This window comes from Accipiter gentilis, chromosome 27 (genome assembly GCF_929443795.1).
Source record: "Accipiter gentilis chromosome 27, bAccGen1.1, whole genome shotgun sequence".
In the NCBI taxonomy this organism is placed as follows: domain Eukaryota; kingdom Metazoa; phylum Chordata; class Aves; order Accipitriformes; family Accipitridae; genus Astur; species Astur gentilis.
Window position 1 is genome coordinate 15,992,895 of NC_064906.1, and position 16,480 is coordinate 16,009,374.

At 40.6% G+C, this 16,480-nt stretch overlaps 1 protein-coding gene across 2 annotated transcripts in view; it reads left to right on the top strand.

The window, feature by feature from the left end:
• Nucleotides 1–1,150: 1,150 nt before the first annotated feature.
• Nucleotides 1,151–16,480, top strand: part of CLPTM1L (CLPTM1 like) — a 28,057-nt gene continuing 12,727 nt past the window's right edge. Inside the window, exons 1-9 of one of the 2 annotated variants that reach the window (XR_007509813.1) lie at nt 1,151–1,409; nt 1,865–1,965; nt 3,870–4,059; nt 5,304–5,446; nt 7,435–7,513; nt 11,334–11,451; nt 11,933–12,027; nt 13,545–13,629; nt 15,359–15,462. Coding sequence is in view for 1 of the 2 variants with exons in the window: in XM_049830528.1 (XP_049686485.1) it covers nt 1,215–1,409; nt 1,865–1,965; nt 3,870–4,059; nt 5,304–5,446; nt 7,435–7,513; nt 11,334–11,451; nt 11,933–12,027; nt 13,545–13,629; nt 15,359–15,462 (1,110 nt within the window). In the remaining variant the exon portion in view is untranslated. The remainder of the gene's footprint in view (nt 1,410–1,864; nt 1,966–3,869; nt 4,060–5,303; nt 5,447–7,434; nt 7,514–11,333; nt 11,452–11,932; nt 12,028–13,544; nt 13,630–15,358; nt 15,463–16,480) is intronic. The other variant, XM_049830528.1, reaches the window with a different exon arrangement.

The following is a 16,480-nucleotide window of genomic DNA, read 5'->3' on the forward strand; positions in this document are numbered from 1 at the left end:
AAAAGTAATGTACCCAGAAACACTTGCCCTGACAATTTGAACAACAGTCAAAGAGTGGTTACATCTATTGCTAAGTACCTGCCATGCCATTCTATATTCCAGTACGTGTGATGGAGGTTTAGGCATCAGGAGACTCTCGGGTCTGATCCCCAGTGTACAAACCCAAAGACTGCATGGGATTGCGCAGGATGAACTAATAAGATCAATTGTGAAAAAGGTAACAGCTGGAAGTGACAAGAACAAAATTCCATCTATTTGGGACCCGAGTGTGGTTGGGGTAAAATCAGAGGAACTGGGTGACGAGGAACCAGCTTCAGAATAGGAGCTATTGGCCCCCAAAATTATTTTTCCTGAACCATGTAACTGGAGAAAACAGGAATTTACAAATTAGACCAAGTTACAGTCTTAGGGCTGTGGAATTACCAACTTTGAAAACGATAAAATCAGTAACAACTGGATCGAAGGTTACAGGGGCATCCCTCAGAAAACTTCCCACCACGCCACAAGCGAGAGCTAAGGTGTGTCCCACTAGGGAATTCCCAGCAAGGGGGAGGCAGGAGTCACAAGTTAAATCCTGTCAACCCTGCCAGGTGGAAAATAAAACCTGCTCACGTCACCCGGTACAGCCCCGCGGTACAAGGCGCCAGAACTGAAAGGCACAATGTGAAATATTGATGAATGAAGCTCAAAAGGATTGGATTGTATTCCGGGAACCTATGTGAAACGATAAACAAAATGAAATATTTAAGCCCGATCTTGTGTTTCGAAAGGGAGATCAGGTGATAGCTGTGGATGTTACGATGCGGTGCGAAAGTCCACATCGGTGGCAGGCGCGGCGGCGGGAAAAGTGAAGCACTATCACCACTTTGCTGCGTCACAGGTAATTTCCGGTTAGGCTGCTGAAGGATTTTTTAATTATCATCATCGTTAATACCGCAGGCACCGAAGCCACCTCGCCCTCCCTTCCCTGACAAGCCACCGCCCCCCGCCTTCGCCTCATGACGCACCCCCCCGCCCACGTCACGCCCCTCCGCGCTGACGTCACGCCGCGACGCGCCCCCCCCCACCCATAAGCCGTCCCGTCCCGCTAGGCCGGAAGTGACGGAGCGACGTGACGGTGGGATGCGCGAGCAGCAGCGGCGGCGGCGGCGGCGGCGGGGCGGGGGCGGCCCGGTTGATCCTGAGCGGGGGGGGGGGCGGCGGTGGGCGCCGCCATGTTGAGCCGCAGCTCGTTCACCAGCCTGGTGGTGGGGGTGTTCGCCGTCTACGTGGCGCACACCTGCTGGGTGATGTACGGTATCGTCTACACACGGCCCTGCCCGGCGGCGGCGGCGGCGGGAGGAGGCGGCGGGGCGGCGGCGGCGGCGGGGTGCGTCTGGCCCTACCTGTCGCGGAGGCCCAAGCTGCAGGTGAGCGGGAAGCAGCGTCTGAGGAGATGGCGACGGCGGGAACGGTCCCCTCACCGCTGAGGGGAGGCGAGGGCTCCGGGCCCGCTCCTCAGGCCCGGGCTCGTCTCCCCCGGCGCCGCGCTGGTGGGTGTGGGAAGGGCGGCGCTGGCTGAGGGCTGCGGTCACGCGTGGCCTGCCCGCAGGTCCCGCACAAACACACACACCCCCTTCCCTCATCTCGTAATGCCGCGGTTTGGAGAGGGGGGGGGGGCTGGTGGTCTGTGGAAGGCGGATAGCGGCCGCGGAGGGTGGGATGGAAGCGTGTGGTGGGTTTGTTTGTTTGGGGGGGTGTCTTTTGTTCCCCAGTGTATATAACCGTCCTGCCACGGGGGGAAGCTGAAACACAGCTCCGTGCTCTTAGGCGTGAGCTTGGTGTTTCCGTACCCTGATTTCTCTGTGCTGTGTTTTGATTTCAGTTAAGCGTGTATACGACCACGCGGTCAAGCATTGGTGCCGAGAGTAACGTAGATCTGGTTTTGAACGTGGAGGATTTTGATATAGAGTCCAAATTTGAAAGGTAGGTACCCAACCTACGAGTTCTTCAATTCCAAAGTATGTATCCTAACTAGTAGTACGCATGAAGTAAGGTAAGGTAGGCTGTTCATAATACTTGTGTTGAAAGAGTAGAGTTGTTGTTCTTATGTTCTTTGGGGGTTAAAGCTATTTTTGCATTGTGTACAGGCTATTCAGTTCGCACTTGTCTTCAAAAGTAATAAACGTGTTTGCCGTGTTAAGGTAGTAAAGGTATTAGTTGGATTTCAGCCTTAGAGTTGAGGACAAAGTGCCGCTGTTAATAAAAACAGTATTTTTTTTCTTTAATTAAAGGCTTCTAGAATATTTCATGGATTAAACATTGGTAAAGTGCCTGCCTTGATGGAAATGCTGTGTCAAATTCACCTGGCACTGAGAAACAGTCTCTTAGACAAACTTTTCTTGACGTTGGAAGTCATCTTGTAGTTGCAGGAAGCAAAGCTTGCAAAACAAGGCTATACTAGTAAATACAGAATGCCTGTTTCTCTCATGTAGATTCTGCAAATCTTGAACACTGTCCTGTGTTGTCTGTTGTAATTTTCAGATACCGCTCTAAACGTTCATCTCACTAGCTGTGCATGATCAGTAACGTATGTATGATGTGCGCTAAGCTTAAGCATTGATCAGTTTGGATCAGCATACTCTTCTCAGCAATATGGCCAAATGTTTTACAAAAGTGTGCTTTGCTTATAATAGTCAAAATTACTTTCCGTTGTGAAAATCTAAGTCAAAGTGCCTGCAAATGCTTGAGACTTTCCTCTAATAACATGTGTAGCCAGTCTGCTAGTTACATGATGTTCTTAATAGCCATGGCTTCAGACCTGGAATAGAACTTGCTAATAATCGTAAAAGTAAACCTTGTTTTCCTGGTAGTTTAGAGTTTTGCGATCTTCTGAAGGGATGTGGGTGCTAAGATGGAGTAAAATTGTGCCCTTAGACAAATTTCTGAGTGTAACATTGCGCTCTGTGTATGCCTCTCTACAATTAAAATGATTAGAACTGCTTGTTTTGTGCTTCATATTTGCTGCCTTACTTTTTTTTGTTTAAAATAGTCGCCTTATTCTTGACTGTCTTCTTGTAGAGTCTCCCAAGTTCTTTCACGTTCTGCATTTTCTATAATTAAAGAATGCGTTGGTCTGCAGTTAGGTCATTTTAAACTTCATCTCTGACAGACTTGAAAATATAGGAATTGTTTTACTGACAGAGTCTGCTAAGCCATTGGAAGTACTCAGAGAAAAATAACCCGGGCAAATTTACAGGAATAGAGGAGGTATTACACAAGGTTGCATGTAGGGTGATTTCCTGGTTAACACGAGGGGAGTGACTTCGTGGTCAATCTCGAGTTCTATGCTTGGCATGCCACAGCTAAGAAGATATTTTGTTAATGCAAAGCGCTTGGCAAAACTTCATGATTTTCTTTTAAAACTTTTTATCGTGTATACAATCTGGGATACATATTCAGTAACAGAAAGCTATTTTCTACAAGTGCTGTGGTAATTTTGGCCCTATGACCTCTTGGCAGGGGAAAACAGCAAAAGAACTGATGATGCAGTCCTGTGTTATCTAGGGTAATAAAGGACAAATTGGACAAAGATTAAAGTATCTTAAGATAACAGTAAAACTTTGGAAATGCAAATATTATGATACATACTGGAGTATATAAATTGATCCTATCCAGCCGCAGCTCACTGGGACATATTAGCCAGAACTAACTGTTGTGTGCCAGGGAACCTAAATGTCTTGTCTTTTTTTTTTCCTTTTTTTTTCTTCCCTAATGTCCCCAGCTTTTTCGAGCTTGCTCCCAGAACATCTTCAGTGATCCTTATATGTATAGCTAAGTATTTCAGCATGTGCTATGCCATCTCATAATGTATTTATTTTGTATTTTAGGACAGTGAATGTCTCTGTACCAAAGAAAACCCGAAATAATGGCACATTATATGCGTATATATTTCTTCATCATGCTGGCGTTTTGCCTTGGCATGACGGTAAGCAGGTGCATGTGGTGAGCCCTCTGACCACGTACATGGTCCCTAAACCAGAAGAGATTAATTTGCTCACTGGAGAATCAGCCACACAGGTAGGTGGTTTTTCCATCTATAGATGAACAACTGAAAAAAAAAAAAAAAAAGTAATTTATTTTGTAGACACTTCTAGTGTTAGCATCCGCTGTGCTTGCATCTTTACGCTAATGATGATACTAGGGGGAAAAAAAATTAAACCCCCTCTTCTTGATTATCAGCTTGTGCTCTAATAGTAGACCACTCAGCACAGCAGACGTAGAGCGCTCTATGACACTGGCTGCTATCAAAACACTTCTCTAGTTAACTTTAATTACTTCTTTAAGGATTCATTGCTTTTGGTAGAAATAGCGTATTGTTCTGTAACAGCATGATGCTGCTTGCTATAGTGAATTGGATTGATGTGACATAATGCGCTTTGCTTTTATAAAACAGATATGAACTTGATTTTGACATTGGTGAGTGACCAATGTTAAATTGCTTCTTTTCTTTTAGGACATTCTTACTTTGCACTTCAGTTCAAGAGAATAAGATAGTATCATTTGACAAATGCTGTGATTACTCAGCAGGGGAAGAAATGTAGCGTTATGTAATGAAATACTTGTGAGTGGCTGTTGTACCTTGTATTAAGTGGAGCTTGAGAATTTCACTCTGTTCTTCTTTGGAATCTGAAATACACCTGTAGCCAGCAGTGCTGTTTCTAAATCCTGTCAGGATAAAGTTGAAAATGAGTTGAGGCTAGAGTCCAACGCTAAAAGTCAGAACAGGTGGTGTTCACCCAAAGAAAAGCAAATAGAACACCCTTTAGCATCCATCTACTGAAGGCTAAAGTCGTACTCGGTTTCAGCACTGCTTTATGCAGCATTTGGAAGCTCAGAAGTTCAAAACAAATGGTCTGATCTTTTTAGTCCCCAAAGTTCATATGGTTGATCACCCACATCCTTCTGACTGTTTTGAAGTAACATCTGATTACGCTACAGTCCTTATTTCAAAGTGACTTTCTCTGACTAGTATCCACATTCCTAACATATGAAGATTAATTAGCTGAAAATTCATTCTTGATGAACAAGGCTATAAATGGGCACTGAAGTTTTTCAGTGTCAGATTATGGTGGGCCTTTATAATCCATTCTGTCATATTTGAGCAAAATACTTGACCTGGTCAAAATTAAGGTAAAGTGTTTCTTAGTGGGCTTCTGTTTTGTGGTATAGTTAATGACTCCATAGTTTCTGCAAGTTAGAGTATTACCCTCTTCAGAGTTTTGTATCATTTAGCAATATGTATGTTTATTGTATTTTTAAAGCAAATTGAAGCAGAAAAACAGACCAACGCTCTAGACGAACCTGTCTCTCACTGGAGGTCAAGATTAACCTTAAATGTCATGGTGGAACATTTTGTGTTTGATGGATCATCCCTCCCTGCTGATGTTCACCGTTACATGAAGATGTAAGTCAATGACTTAGCTTTACTAGATTTGTTATTTATAAACTTACTGCACATTTCTTCAAAAATCCTCCCTGGCCTCCTTTAGTATTTTACATTTAAATTGCCGCTTAGGGGACAAGAATAGATAGTCTTAATGCTTGCGTTTCAGTACTGACAATTAGTAAGATACTGCATACAAGAAAACCTTATTGGAGATGCCTCGTTTCTGGGCAGCTCAGAGTTTAGAATACTTTTTTGTATGGAGTTATCATAGTAAGACAAAGCAGAACTACAAAGACACAACTAAAATGCTACAGCAGACTTCATACCCCCTTGTTCTCAAATCATACTTCTGGCCTTTAAAGCAATTACTGTCCCTTGACCTTTCCAGTTATCCTTCAACTGCAAGTTATCTGTGCAAACTGCAATTGCTGAAGAGGCACAGCTGATCTCCTGTGGCGTCTTTTTTTCTCCCTTTACGATACGATTGACTTGATTTTACTTTGACAATGTGTGTTTCTACATTATGTCACTTTCTCAAGAAAGTACTGAAAAGCGGGGATAGGTTTTTAGGCCACTAAATGCAGGCAGTAGCTTCTGTTCACTGCTTGCTTAAATTACTTCCAGCATTAACCATAAAGATAGTGCTGTATTGGCTTGTGCTGCTGTTTGTTAATGCCTTTCTCTGCAAGTATCCTGTTAAATCCAGAGATAGTTGCTTAATCAGCAGACCCTGGGGTTCTGGGATAGCTTCCCAGCCAGAATAGATAAACTTAGTAACTCATAAGATAGGCCCAGAACAAGAAGGGTTTGGGCTGGGGTTGATGAACGAGGATACTTTTTCTGGTCATGTTTAGATATACATCAGTGCTGTTCTGTCATTGCATTATACAGGAAATAGTTTGGATATGAAATAGCCTGCTGCAATTCCACTAGCAGTAGCTTTAATTGTAGTTACTGTATAGAAGTCTAAACCTCTTCAGTTAAATAACCAAGCACTATTTCTGAGCCTCAGTTTAGCACTTTTCTGTATTACTGTTGCCCCTTCTGTATTTAGTATGCAGTCTTTCTTAGCATGCATAGAGACTTCTTTCTTTTGTCAGCAGCTGGAATTCAACTTTCAGGCTTTAAAAAGCTCTGTTACGCTAGTTCCATAGATGTTTACTGAGAACATCACAGGGGAGGTAACTGCCTTTCTAATGAAGAACTTCAAGAACTTGTCTCTTAGGGCATTAGGCTAAATCCTTTCCTAAGGTATTGGCAAAGCAATTGTGTATAGGTCACAATTTGCTAAATAACGTTCCAGTAGTCAGTTATGTAGAGGGCTCAAAGGCTGGTAAGTTTCTATTGGTTTCATGCAGGTTGGTGAGGTGGTAGAGCAACCCAAACAAGTGCTTCTGTTGAGGAGAGGACAGAGAAGGTTTCTGCTCCTCGTTCACTCTCCCTGGTAGTATCGAGCCTTCTGGCATGCATACCAGCCATCGTGTTCATAGTCCCATGCTAGCTAGAGCATGTGCTGTTGCTGACCTGAGAGATGTCACTGAGGGTGCAGAGGAGTGGGGGAGATGGTGGAGGGTTGTCACTGTTGCAGTAGGAGAGGGATACTTGAGACAAAGGATAGAAATACATGGCAGTAAACTTCAGCACATTTCTCTTCGAACTTTTAATTTTCTCTACCCTTGGTCATGCAACAACTTCGGCATCATCACAGCCAATGTCACGTGTCTTTCATTATTTTTTTTTTTGCTTATTCTGTCTTTCTATGGAAAAGTAAAAACCAACTGAAGAGAAGTGTGACATGCATAATCTTTTATACAGACATCTCTCAGTGAAAGACTCTAGGCTAGCTGCTTCTTTCTTGCTGGGTGTTAAAGGAAAATGTGCCTGAAAAGATGGTGGGAAATATCTACATGGGTACATTTGAAAGTGATGAATGAGTGCTAATTTGAATAAAAGTAGTTTTCTTTTTAGATTACTATAGTCATAAAATCCATGTTTAAACATCCTAGGGTTCAGTTGGGGAAGACAGTGCATTACCTTCCAATATTATTTATTGATCAGCTAAGCAACAGAGTGAAAGATTTGATGGTGAGTAATAGAATACCTTTAATTATATTTACCAGTTTTAACAGTAATCTTCAATGTTGTTTTAATTACGATTTTGTCATAGGTTGTTTGCTGTAATGAAAAAGTACAAATTCACAAAGGGACTCTATCAATGACTTTAACTTAATGTGGTCAACTGTGGTAACTGGAGGGGCTGGATCTGGGTTTTGAGACTCCCATCTAGCAGAATTCTTTACCAAGCACTCCCTCCTATTCCACCAAAAGATGCGTGGACTCCATTGCTTCTGCCTTTTGGGTGGATATGGAGGACATCACTGCAGCAGCAGCTCTGGTGGGAGGAGTTTTATGAGCAATTTGACTCCCTAAGCTGAAGAAGTTGTATTGACATCCCAGAGCTGCTTCTGATACCTTCTAGGGAAGTGACCATACTGAACACAGCTGATACTGGAGCTATGCTGAGATAAGTCAGCAGTTGTTCTCTTATCTCCAAAAAATTCACTTGTGGTTAAATTTTCTGGTGGTGCTCTCTATCATGTTAGAGTAACCTGAGCACCTGAAAATTTGGTGTTGCAGTACATCTAATGATTTTGTGCACTGAAACAAATCAGGGCTTAGAAACATCAATAATGGAGTTACAGAAGGATGAGATCTCTGGAGGTTGCTAGTCCAACGCCCGTGCTCAGAGTAGGGTTACCTAGAGTGGATTGCTCAGGATTCTCTCCGGTTGGCTTTTGGATATATCCAACGATGGAGATGCCATAGCCTCTCTGGGCAGCCTGTTCTAGAGTTCAGTCACCCCTGCAGTTACGATAAAGGTGTTTTCATACATTTAAACAGAATTTTCTGCATTCAGTTTTTGCACAACTCTTCTCTTGTGGGAAATCATGCAGTTCCTTTGGTACAAGTTGCACGTGGCATCTAAACTATGTTCATCTTAGCAGCTCTTAGTTAAGCCCTACAGTTCTTTTCAGTTGCACTGGCTGGAATTTAGCTGTCAGAGTTTCTGAGAGCTAAAGTCTTGGAGTGTCTCAAAACTGTTAAATGAGTATGTCTGGATTCAGCATCTTCTAGATGAAAGTCTTGGTGGATCTAAACTTTTCGATAGACCTTCTAAATCATCTTTGCAATTCATTAACTTTAGCTCAGACAAAGAATTTTGTTACTTAGTGTTGGGGAGAATCTTCTTTAAAAACTTGTATCCTTCCCCCACAAAGCTTGTTCAGCAAAATAAACTCCTCAGCATTTGTTACAACTCTTGGTAGCAGATAGTTTTGTCCAGTATTTCTTTAGATACACTTTTATGATGTCTTTATCAGTGGTCATTGTCCTTTGTTTTAAGTTTCTTACAGCTCATTCAGTTCAATACATTCATATGAGCTTCTAACTGGTCATGTACCCTGTTTACAAATAAACTCAGCATTCTCACTTTATTAATAACATTCCTGCAGTTGTCATACATGTCACGGTTAATGCTATTGTAACTCACAGCTTTAAAGTTGATAAGGATCCTGAGAAGTGCTGCAAAGGCTATTCCATCAAAACTAGCAAACTTGCCCTTCAGCACTGGCTTATGTGACTCTTCAGTAGTGACTTGCCAAACTGCTTGCAAGCCTTGCAGAAAGAGTGGTCTAATAGTATGTGAGATAACAAGGGGCAAGTGAAGAGCAGGAAGGAATAAGGGAAAAAGGTGATAGAGCTTTTGTGGAGCGCGGTTGGCGTTTGACTGAAAATAAGGGTATGGAAGCTGTCTGTTTGGTATGCCCAACCTGAAGTCATGGAGCTGAAGATGCGTTTTCCCTGCTTGTGCTACACTCTGTAGATTTTGAACTGACTGTTGTTTTGACCCAGAAATAGGTCTTCTGTGGTAAGCGCTGTAGTCTAGATGTTATGTGTTCCTTGTGTTCTTAAATTTTCTTGCCAGTGCTGGGGGTTTGGGGATTGCACAGGATTCTGATTTAATAAAGAGAAAGCTTTAAAATTCATACTGCTGAACTTGCTTTGTTTACACACTGTGTTGTAGTGCTGACAGAGTGCTAGGTTGTATTGCAGAGGTTTGGTAACTTCTAGTTTTCAAAAGCTTAACAACCATCACACTGAACTAGGTTGTGAGGCAGCGCTTGTGGACTTCTAATTGTTCATTAAGGAAGAGTTCATTCTTCTAGTCTTTGTATCTTCATTTAATTTGCTTTTGCTGTTGAGGAATTCCTATCTCTGTCTTGTATTATAATCTGATTTCCTTGCTATGCTACCCCTAACTCCTTAGTAGTGCTTTGTCTGTGTAAAGTGCATTTGCTGAGTGTTACTTACCCGTGCATTTGCAACATTTTTGTTTCCTGTATGTCCTGCACAGGTAAAATTTCTTTTCCTTTTCTCCCAGAAATGTTGATGCTATCTTTGATAGACTTGAGAAATTGGAATGGGAATTGATGGATTACAGCCATCCTTTAAAAAGGAGAAGAAGCCTGGAAGATGTTTATGTAGCTTTTGGTAAACAGCTGTAGAATCTTGCCAGCATTCTCTACTGTCAGCTGTAACCACTTTGGTTTCACCCTGGTTTTTTGTTTGTTTGTTTCTTTTTCGAGACAGTTCAGAGATCCCTGGCACCCTTCCAGTTTCTCAAGCTTTCTCCCTGCTGTATTTATAAAACTTTCTCAGCTTCTCTTTCCCATACATGCATGCATGTTCTGCCACTGTCTGAAGAGCTTATAGGGTCTTGGGAGAGTGGTGAAGTTGAGAATTGTTTGTACTCAGTGGAGGAAAGAGTGAATGGGAGAATGAACAGAATCCCCAGTTCACATCTGACTGACGCGTGGGGAGGCTAAAACCATGTAACATGAGAATCAGAAGCCCATTCATCTCGGATAGGTGTCAGCTAACTAATTGCTGTAGGAACAGATACAGTGTAGAGTAGCAGTTCTGAGATGGGAATTACGATTGGATAGTAATTAGGAGCTGAGAGCAATAGATGTTGAACTGTTGCCATTCAGGGTGCCTGCCTATCTGTAGTCTTGAGCTATTCTTGAAGGTTTGAATCATACTGCCTGAACTTGTACCTGGGTAGCTGTGGAGAATTCTGATGTCTATGAGGACAATGGTTTTTTTCTTTTTTTTTTAAACCTATTTGAGAGAGAGTCAACTATCATGCAGGAGGAGCTGAGGCAATTTAAGGCTTTTTTTTTTTCCCCAGCTTAAGGGGGCCCCAGGTAGTTCTCATCACAACTAAAGTGTAGATGGTATAGGAGGATTAGCTGAATTTTATTTCTCATGGAGCAGGAAGATTTCTGTCACACCCCATATCCCAAATTTTGCAGGCAGGGTAGTTTGCATCATCTTGCTGCCCCACATTTTGTTTTGATATGAGGTGTTGTAACTTTAATTTTTCTCAAAAACAGCCTCAATTTAGTTCTGACTGTGGCCTTTGATATTGATTTTTTTCAATTATTTTTAATCTTCTAGTTTAGGTAATCTCAGCATATATATTCAGAGAACTGTCAAAAGAGAGAATTACCTTAAGCACGCTTTTCCCACTTGAGCCGAGACCAGCAGAAGGAACTTTATGTGACTATCTCAGAGGCATCTGTATACAGTAACAGTGAGACTGAGAACTTGAACAGAACAAACTGCTAATTTAGCATTTCTTGGGATAAATCCCCACAGACTTCAAGCATAGTCTAGAAGTCTAAGATCTTATTCCCTTTCAAAAAACAAACTGACCTCTTAAAATTGTGTGATTAAATCATAATGTCATATAATCATTTTCGTTTATTTAAAAAAAAAAGAATGGAAATAATTTTTGCAATTTTCCTGCTATTAAAAGAAACTGTATTTTTGTGAAATACAGGTTATAAATCGTTCAACAACAGAGCTACCTCTTACAGTTTCGTATGACAAAATATCTCTTGGAAAGCTCCGATTTTGGATCCACATGCAAGATGCTGTGTACTCCCTCCAACAATTTGGTATGTTTTTTATTTTTAATGACTTTGGGCCAAAAAAAAACCCAACAAACCAACCCTCAATAGTGTAGTCCTTTTCTCATTTTTCAGTTTTCAATGTGAAGCTCCCTTTTCTTACAGATCAAATAAGTTCAGAGGCCAAGTTGAATAATCCTTTTTCTTCCTACTCGGGCCAGAATGACTTCCTGTGTCTCGCCATTTGTGTCTCTGGTGTGTAACTACAACCTAAGCTGAACAACATGTTAAAGGCATATCAGTCTGCTTGCAACTGATGGGTTTTGTTTAAGGCAAGCCTTAACTTGCCAAAATATAGGTAGACTTGGGTTTTAGCAATAAAGCTACCATCGTGTTTCAGGTTTATGATTTCTCGACAAAACGTGTGCAGGTGACAGAAGATTGCTTTCATACTGGACTCTAGCATAACAGCAATGTGAATTTCACAATGTCTAATACTTCCTGCATAATTACATGTTCTTTCTCTTAGGGTTTTCAGAAAAGGATGCAGATGAAGTAAAAGGAATTTTTGTTGATACTAACCTGTACTTCCTGGCTTTGACGTTCTTCGTAGCAGCGTTCCATGTAAGTGGAGAAACTTTGGGGTTTAGGAATTAGAGTATATGTAATTAAAAAGGTGGGGGGGAGACACACGTGACTGAATTTCAACTCTTTCATTTATTAAGAACTGTTCTTGGAAATAGTAGTTTCAATAGGGCAATGGAATTGTTTTCTGGTACAAGTCAGCTGTATTTCCAATACAGAGTTAATATAAAAATCTCAAAGAAAACAAAAATCTGAGATAACTAGATAGAAACTAACAGTCTTGACTGAAATATAAAACATTTAACTTCATTATTGCTTTTTTTTTTAGTTGTAGTTGAACCAAAGCCCCTAGAATTAATATGCCTGTCAACATGAGTTTAATTTTTGTTGTATAGCTGTGGCACCAATAGTAGGGTTTGAGTCTCTGACTTCTGATCCCTGGAGAAATTTAGATCAACTGATCTAAATTGCTTCAAAAAATTGTTGCTGTAAAGTGCAGAGCTTGTGGCTCTAGTCATGGTTATTTGTTGTTGTTGTGTCCCTCTCTTAGCATTGTGTATGTCTTGGTTTATATATGATTTTTTTGTTTTAATGAACAATTTTTTTAGACTGTACTGTTCTACTGTGAACATTTTTATCATCTATGATTGCATTCAATACAATTTCCGTATTCTGGGAGAGATAAGAACTTGCTGGGCATATTATGTTTCTTTATACTTATATTACGTACAATTAATTTTGTTGGAAAGCCATAGACTTCCCAGTCATGGGAAGTCATACTTCCCAGTCATACTCTTTTTTCTTTTTTTTTTCCATTCTGTTTATCAGGTTGTAAGATTATCTGTAGACTGGGACTAGCTCTTCTGATACTTTTTTCTTTTGTGCACCATTTGCCGAAATTAAAAAAATATATCCATTAAAATTCTCTGACGCAAGGGGTTCTTGAATTTGTGCTGCTTTTTTTAAGACAGTGAATGCTTAAAGGAAATACTGGAAAATATATTGAATGAAAATACTGAAAAAATTACTCACTACAAATAAATTTAATGCTAAAATGTCCCTGAAGTTTAGGTCAACTTGTTAGTGATGAAACAGAGATGAAAGCTGACTTGCTGTATTGCAGGATTTTTTAAAAACTTTAGTACTAGCCAAGCCTAAATTGACTATCAAACCAATACAAAGGACTTTGAATCTAATTAATTGTGGCTTTCCCTGGTCTGTCAAGGAGGTGAGTAATTCCTCAGGGTCCTCATTCTTCATCCTCTACCATGTGTTACCCTGTATTGGGTCACTAACTTTCTTTACAGGACACTGCAATGTGCAGCATTGTAGTAGTAGAAGTATTTGGAATTCATCCTGTTGTTTTGCACTGCTTTTAGAGCCTGGGCTTCTAAAACAGTTTTTAGCTTTTATTTGTGATACTTAATTTTTATTTCTGAAGCTTCTAAAACAGGTTTTTCTTTAATTCCATCTTAAATGCATTTTTAACAGTTCAGCTGGCAGTCTCTAATTGGTGCATGTTTCAAGCAAATGAGTGTGTGTTTTGCTATTTGCAGCTTCTCTTTGATTTCCTTGCATTCAAAAATGACATCAGTTTTTGGAAGAAAAAAAGGAGTATGATTGGGATGTCTACAAAAGCAGGTATGGACCAAAATGCAGTCTTGTGCATGTGCTGCGTAACATATACTGTGTGTTTTCAATATTACTCTGAGTTGACACTTTGACCAAGATGGCAAAATGAGATGTTTTTGTCTATGAAAAGAAGGCAGCTAACAGGCTGGTTCCAACTTCATTAGCATTGTGCTCAAGTATCACTTGCTTTTCAGCACTTGTCACTTCCGAGGTTTGACTGTCTTGTAGTTGAGAATTAGTTTAGTATTAAGTCAATTACCATACTTCCCTTGCTGAAGGAAAAGAAAAATATTTGAGAAAAGAATGAGGACCAGAAAAAACCCCATGGGTGGAGAGAATGTGTTATCATGGGTAATGTTGTCCTGTGAGTCCCACGTGTTCCTTGTAGGTAGCTACAGGTTCCAAAATAGTTGGGGGGCGAAACACTGTAGTGTAATGCCTTTATTTGATTTGGGCTTTGATGTGAACAGGAGCAGTAGAAGCTCCTGTGGTGGGATGGGGGGAAGAGCATGGGAGGGTTGAGTTGGCTTGGATGTAGGAAAGATGAGAGAAACATAGCAGTCTGACATCTTGTCAAGCCTTCCTAGAGACAAATGAAGGTAGTAGCCAGCCCTGGATGCTTGAGTTTTAACACACCAGTCCCCAGCCTTGTTTATTGTGCTAATGCTTACTGCTTGTTTTTTCTAATAGGTTTTTCCATTCTGACTATAAACCTGGAGTCACTTGACCTCTGAGACTATCCCTAATTCTATCATATTTACAGGTTGATTAAAACATGTGAGGAATGTATCAATACCAGGAACAAAATCAGGCGTTCTGAATTACGATGAACAGCAGAGTGTTTTTCTCATGTGGAGAATCTGTTTTATCATCTTTATCAGGGTGCCTTTGATCTTGTAAGCCATTTATACTGCTGTTGGCATATATACACCAAAAAGTAAAAATTCAAAATAGTCCATGGAATTTCAGAATTGAGAATTAATTGCCAGTTTAAAAATGAATAAAATCAAATTGGAAAGACTGAGTGACAAAGGGTTTTCTAACCTTACTTTCGAAGTATCAATCTTCAGCCTCCAGTAATTAACGGTTCCCATCATCTCTTTAGCAAGCCTTAGTCACCTTTCTGCCTGTATCTCCTTCTTTCCCTGAGGGAGAAGTGCAACCAGCAATTGCTCTGGAATGGTACAGTGTAATTGTCGTTGTCTGAGTGTGTTGTATAGCTCTTCCCTCTTTCTGTCCCTGCTTGGGGCGATGGTTATTCGAATCTAAGAATTACTTAGAAGACACTTACAAGCATCTAAGGCTTTATAAAACCTGAAAAATAACCCTAAAATATACTTAACATTTACAAACATTAAATTAGTTGCATGAGTTTCAAAGACTGACATTGTATTACCTCACAGCCTTTAGGCTTCCTTGAGACAAGAATCATTAATGTAGTTCATAATAGTACTCATACATTGCTGAACTGCTGCAGTACAGAAGACTTCCTTAAATATTCTGACTTCCTTGCATCTTTTGTGATAAGGATTTCATAAAATGTTTTTGTACCTTATTTGCCTGGAGGTATATAGATCACTGGCTATTTCTAGGACTACTTGATACATCAAGATGTTTATAGAAGTTCATGCTTAAACTGCGTAAGACAGAATTATAGTAACTAGGCCAACAGTGTTCTGTCATCTCAGCTGTTCGTTTAAATATTAATAAGCCTTTTGTTTTCATTTTTTCTATTTAGTGCTTTGGCGGTGCTTTAGTACTGTGGTAATATTTCTTTTCCTTTTGGATGAACAAACAAGTTTATTGGTACTGATCCCAGCTGGCATTGGTGCAGTGATTGAGGTGAGTTCTTAAAGCTCTAGAACCAAATACCAGTATTCGCAGCGACATCCATAGTTTATTGTAGAAAAAGAATGCTAAACTAGTTACTGGAAAAATACTGCTGTAGTACGCTGGCTTAGCAGCATTGCTTAACTGGCTTTCAGTGGTAGAGGAGATTGTGTGCCTTTATCAAATCACTAAACTGGAAGTATCAGCTTTTTCTGGGGTGGGCCAGCTGGTATTGTGGAAATCAAACGTAGAGCTATGCTGAGATTCCTTCCTATCACATCATCTGATAGGCATCACTCCTGACCAGGCATGTATAACCATGTCAGCAAGCCTTCACAGAAGCATTTGTCAAAGAGTAGGCTGTGTGCCATCAAGACAGTGCTGCAGGTCTGCAGCTTTCTCCCTGGCTGTGACTGAGGTGCTTGGGGGAGGAGGAGGAGGAGGAGACTGCTGGCTGTGTTCATTATTCCAGAAGACCATGTCCAGTCAGTGGGTTGCAGGTACTGCTTAGAAGCCTGCTTTATATGTAGTAAAGCACAAAGTCAGCAGCAGTGGGGAGGGGAGATCTCTCTACCTAGCGCTGCTTGCAGATCTATTTACTTCTCAGTATTTAAAAAGAAGTTCAGGAGTCTCATGTGAAATTCTTGACCACACATCTGTTACAGTTGCAGACAGTCCCTGTGGAAACAAAACAGTTCAGAATTTTTAGTTAGTGATTAAATTGTTGAATAGAAAGTCGTGAAGTGATCCTTACATTTCAGCTTATTGTATAAAACAGATTGAGCTCTCGTGAAAACTATGAACAGTGGTGTCCTAAATAGTACTGTTTCACTATTTTTCAGGAAGTTGAGATTTTAAGTCTGATGTATTTCTGTATGTTAAGTTTTTTTGTATCAGATTTTCCGGTGGTTTTGTTCCTATAAATAGCAATTTAGTCTTATATTTCAAACTTTCTTTAGCTGCCTAAAATGTTAACTGAGTTTCAGGGATAAATATATATCCCTGTAAATATGCTACTTCTTTTGTAGAA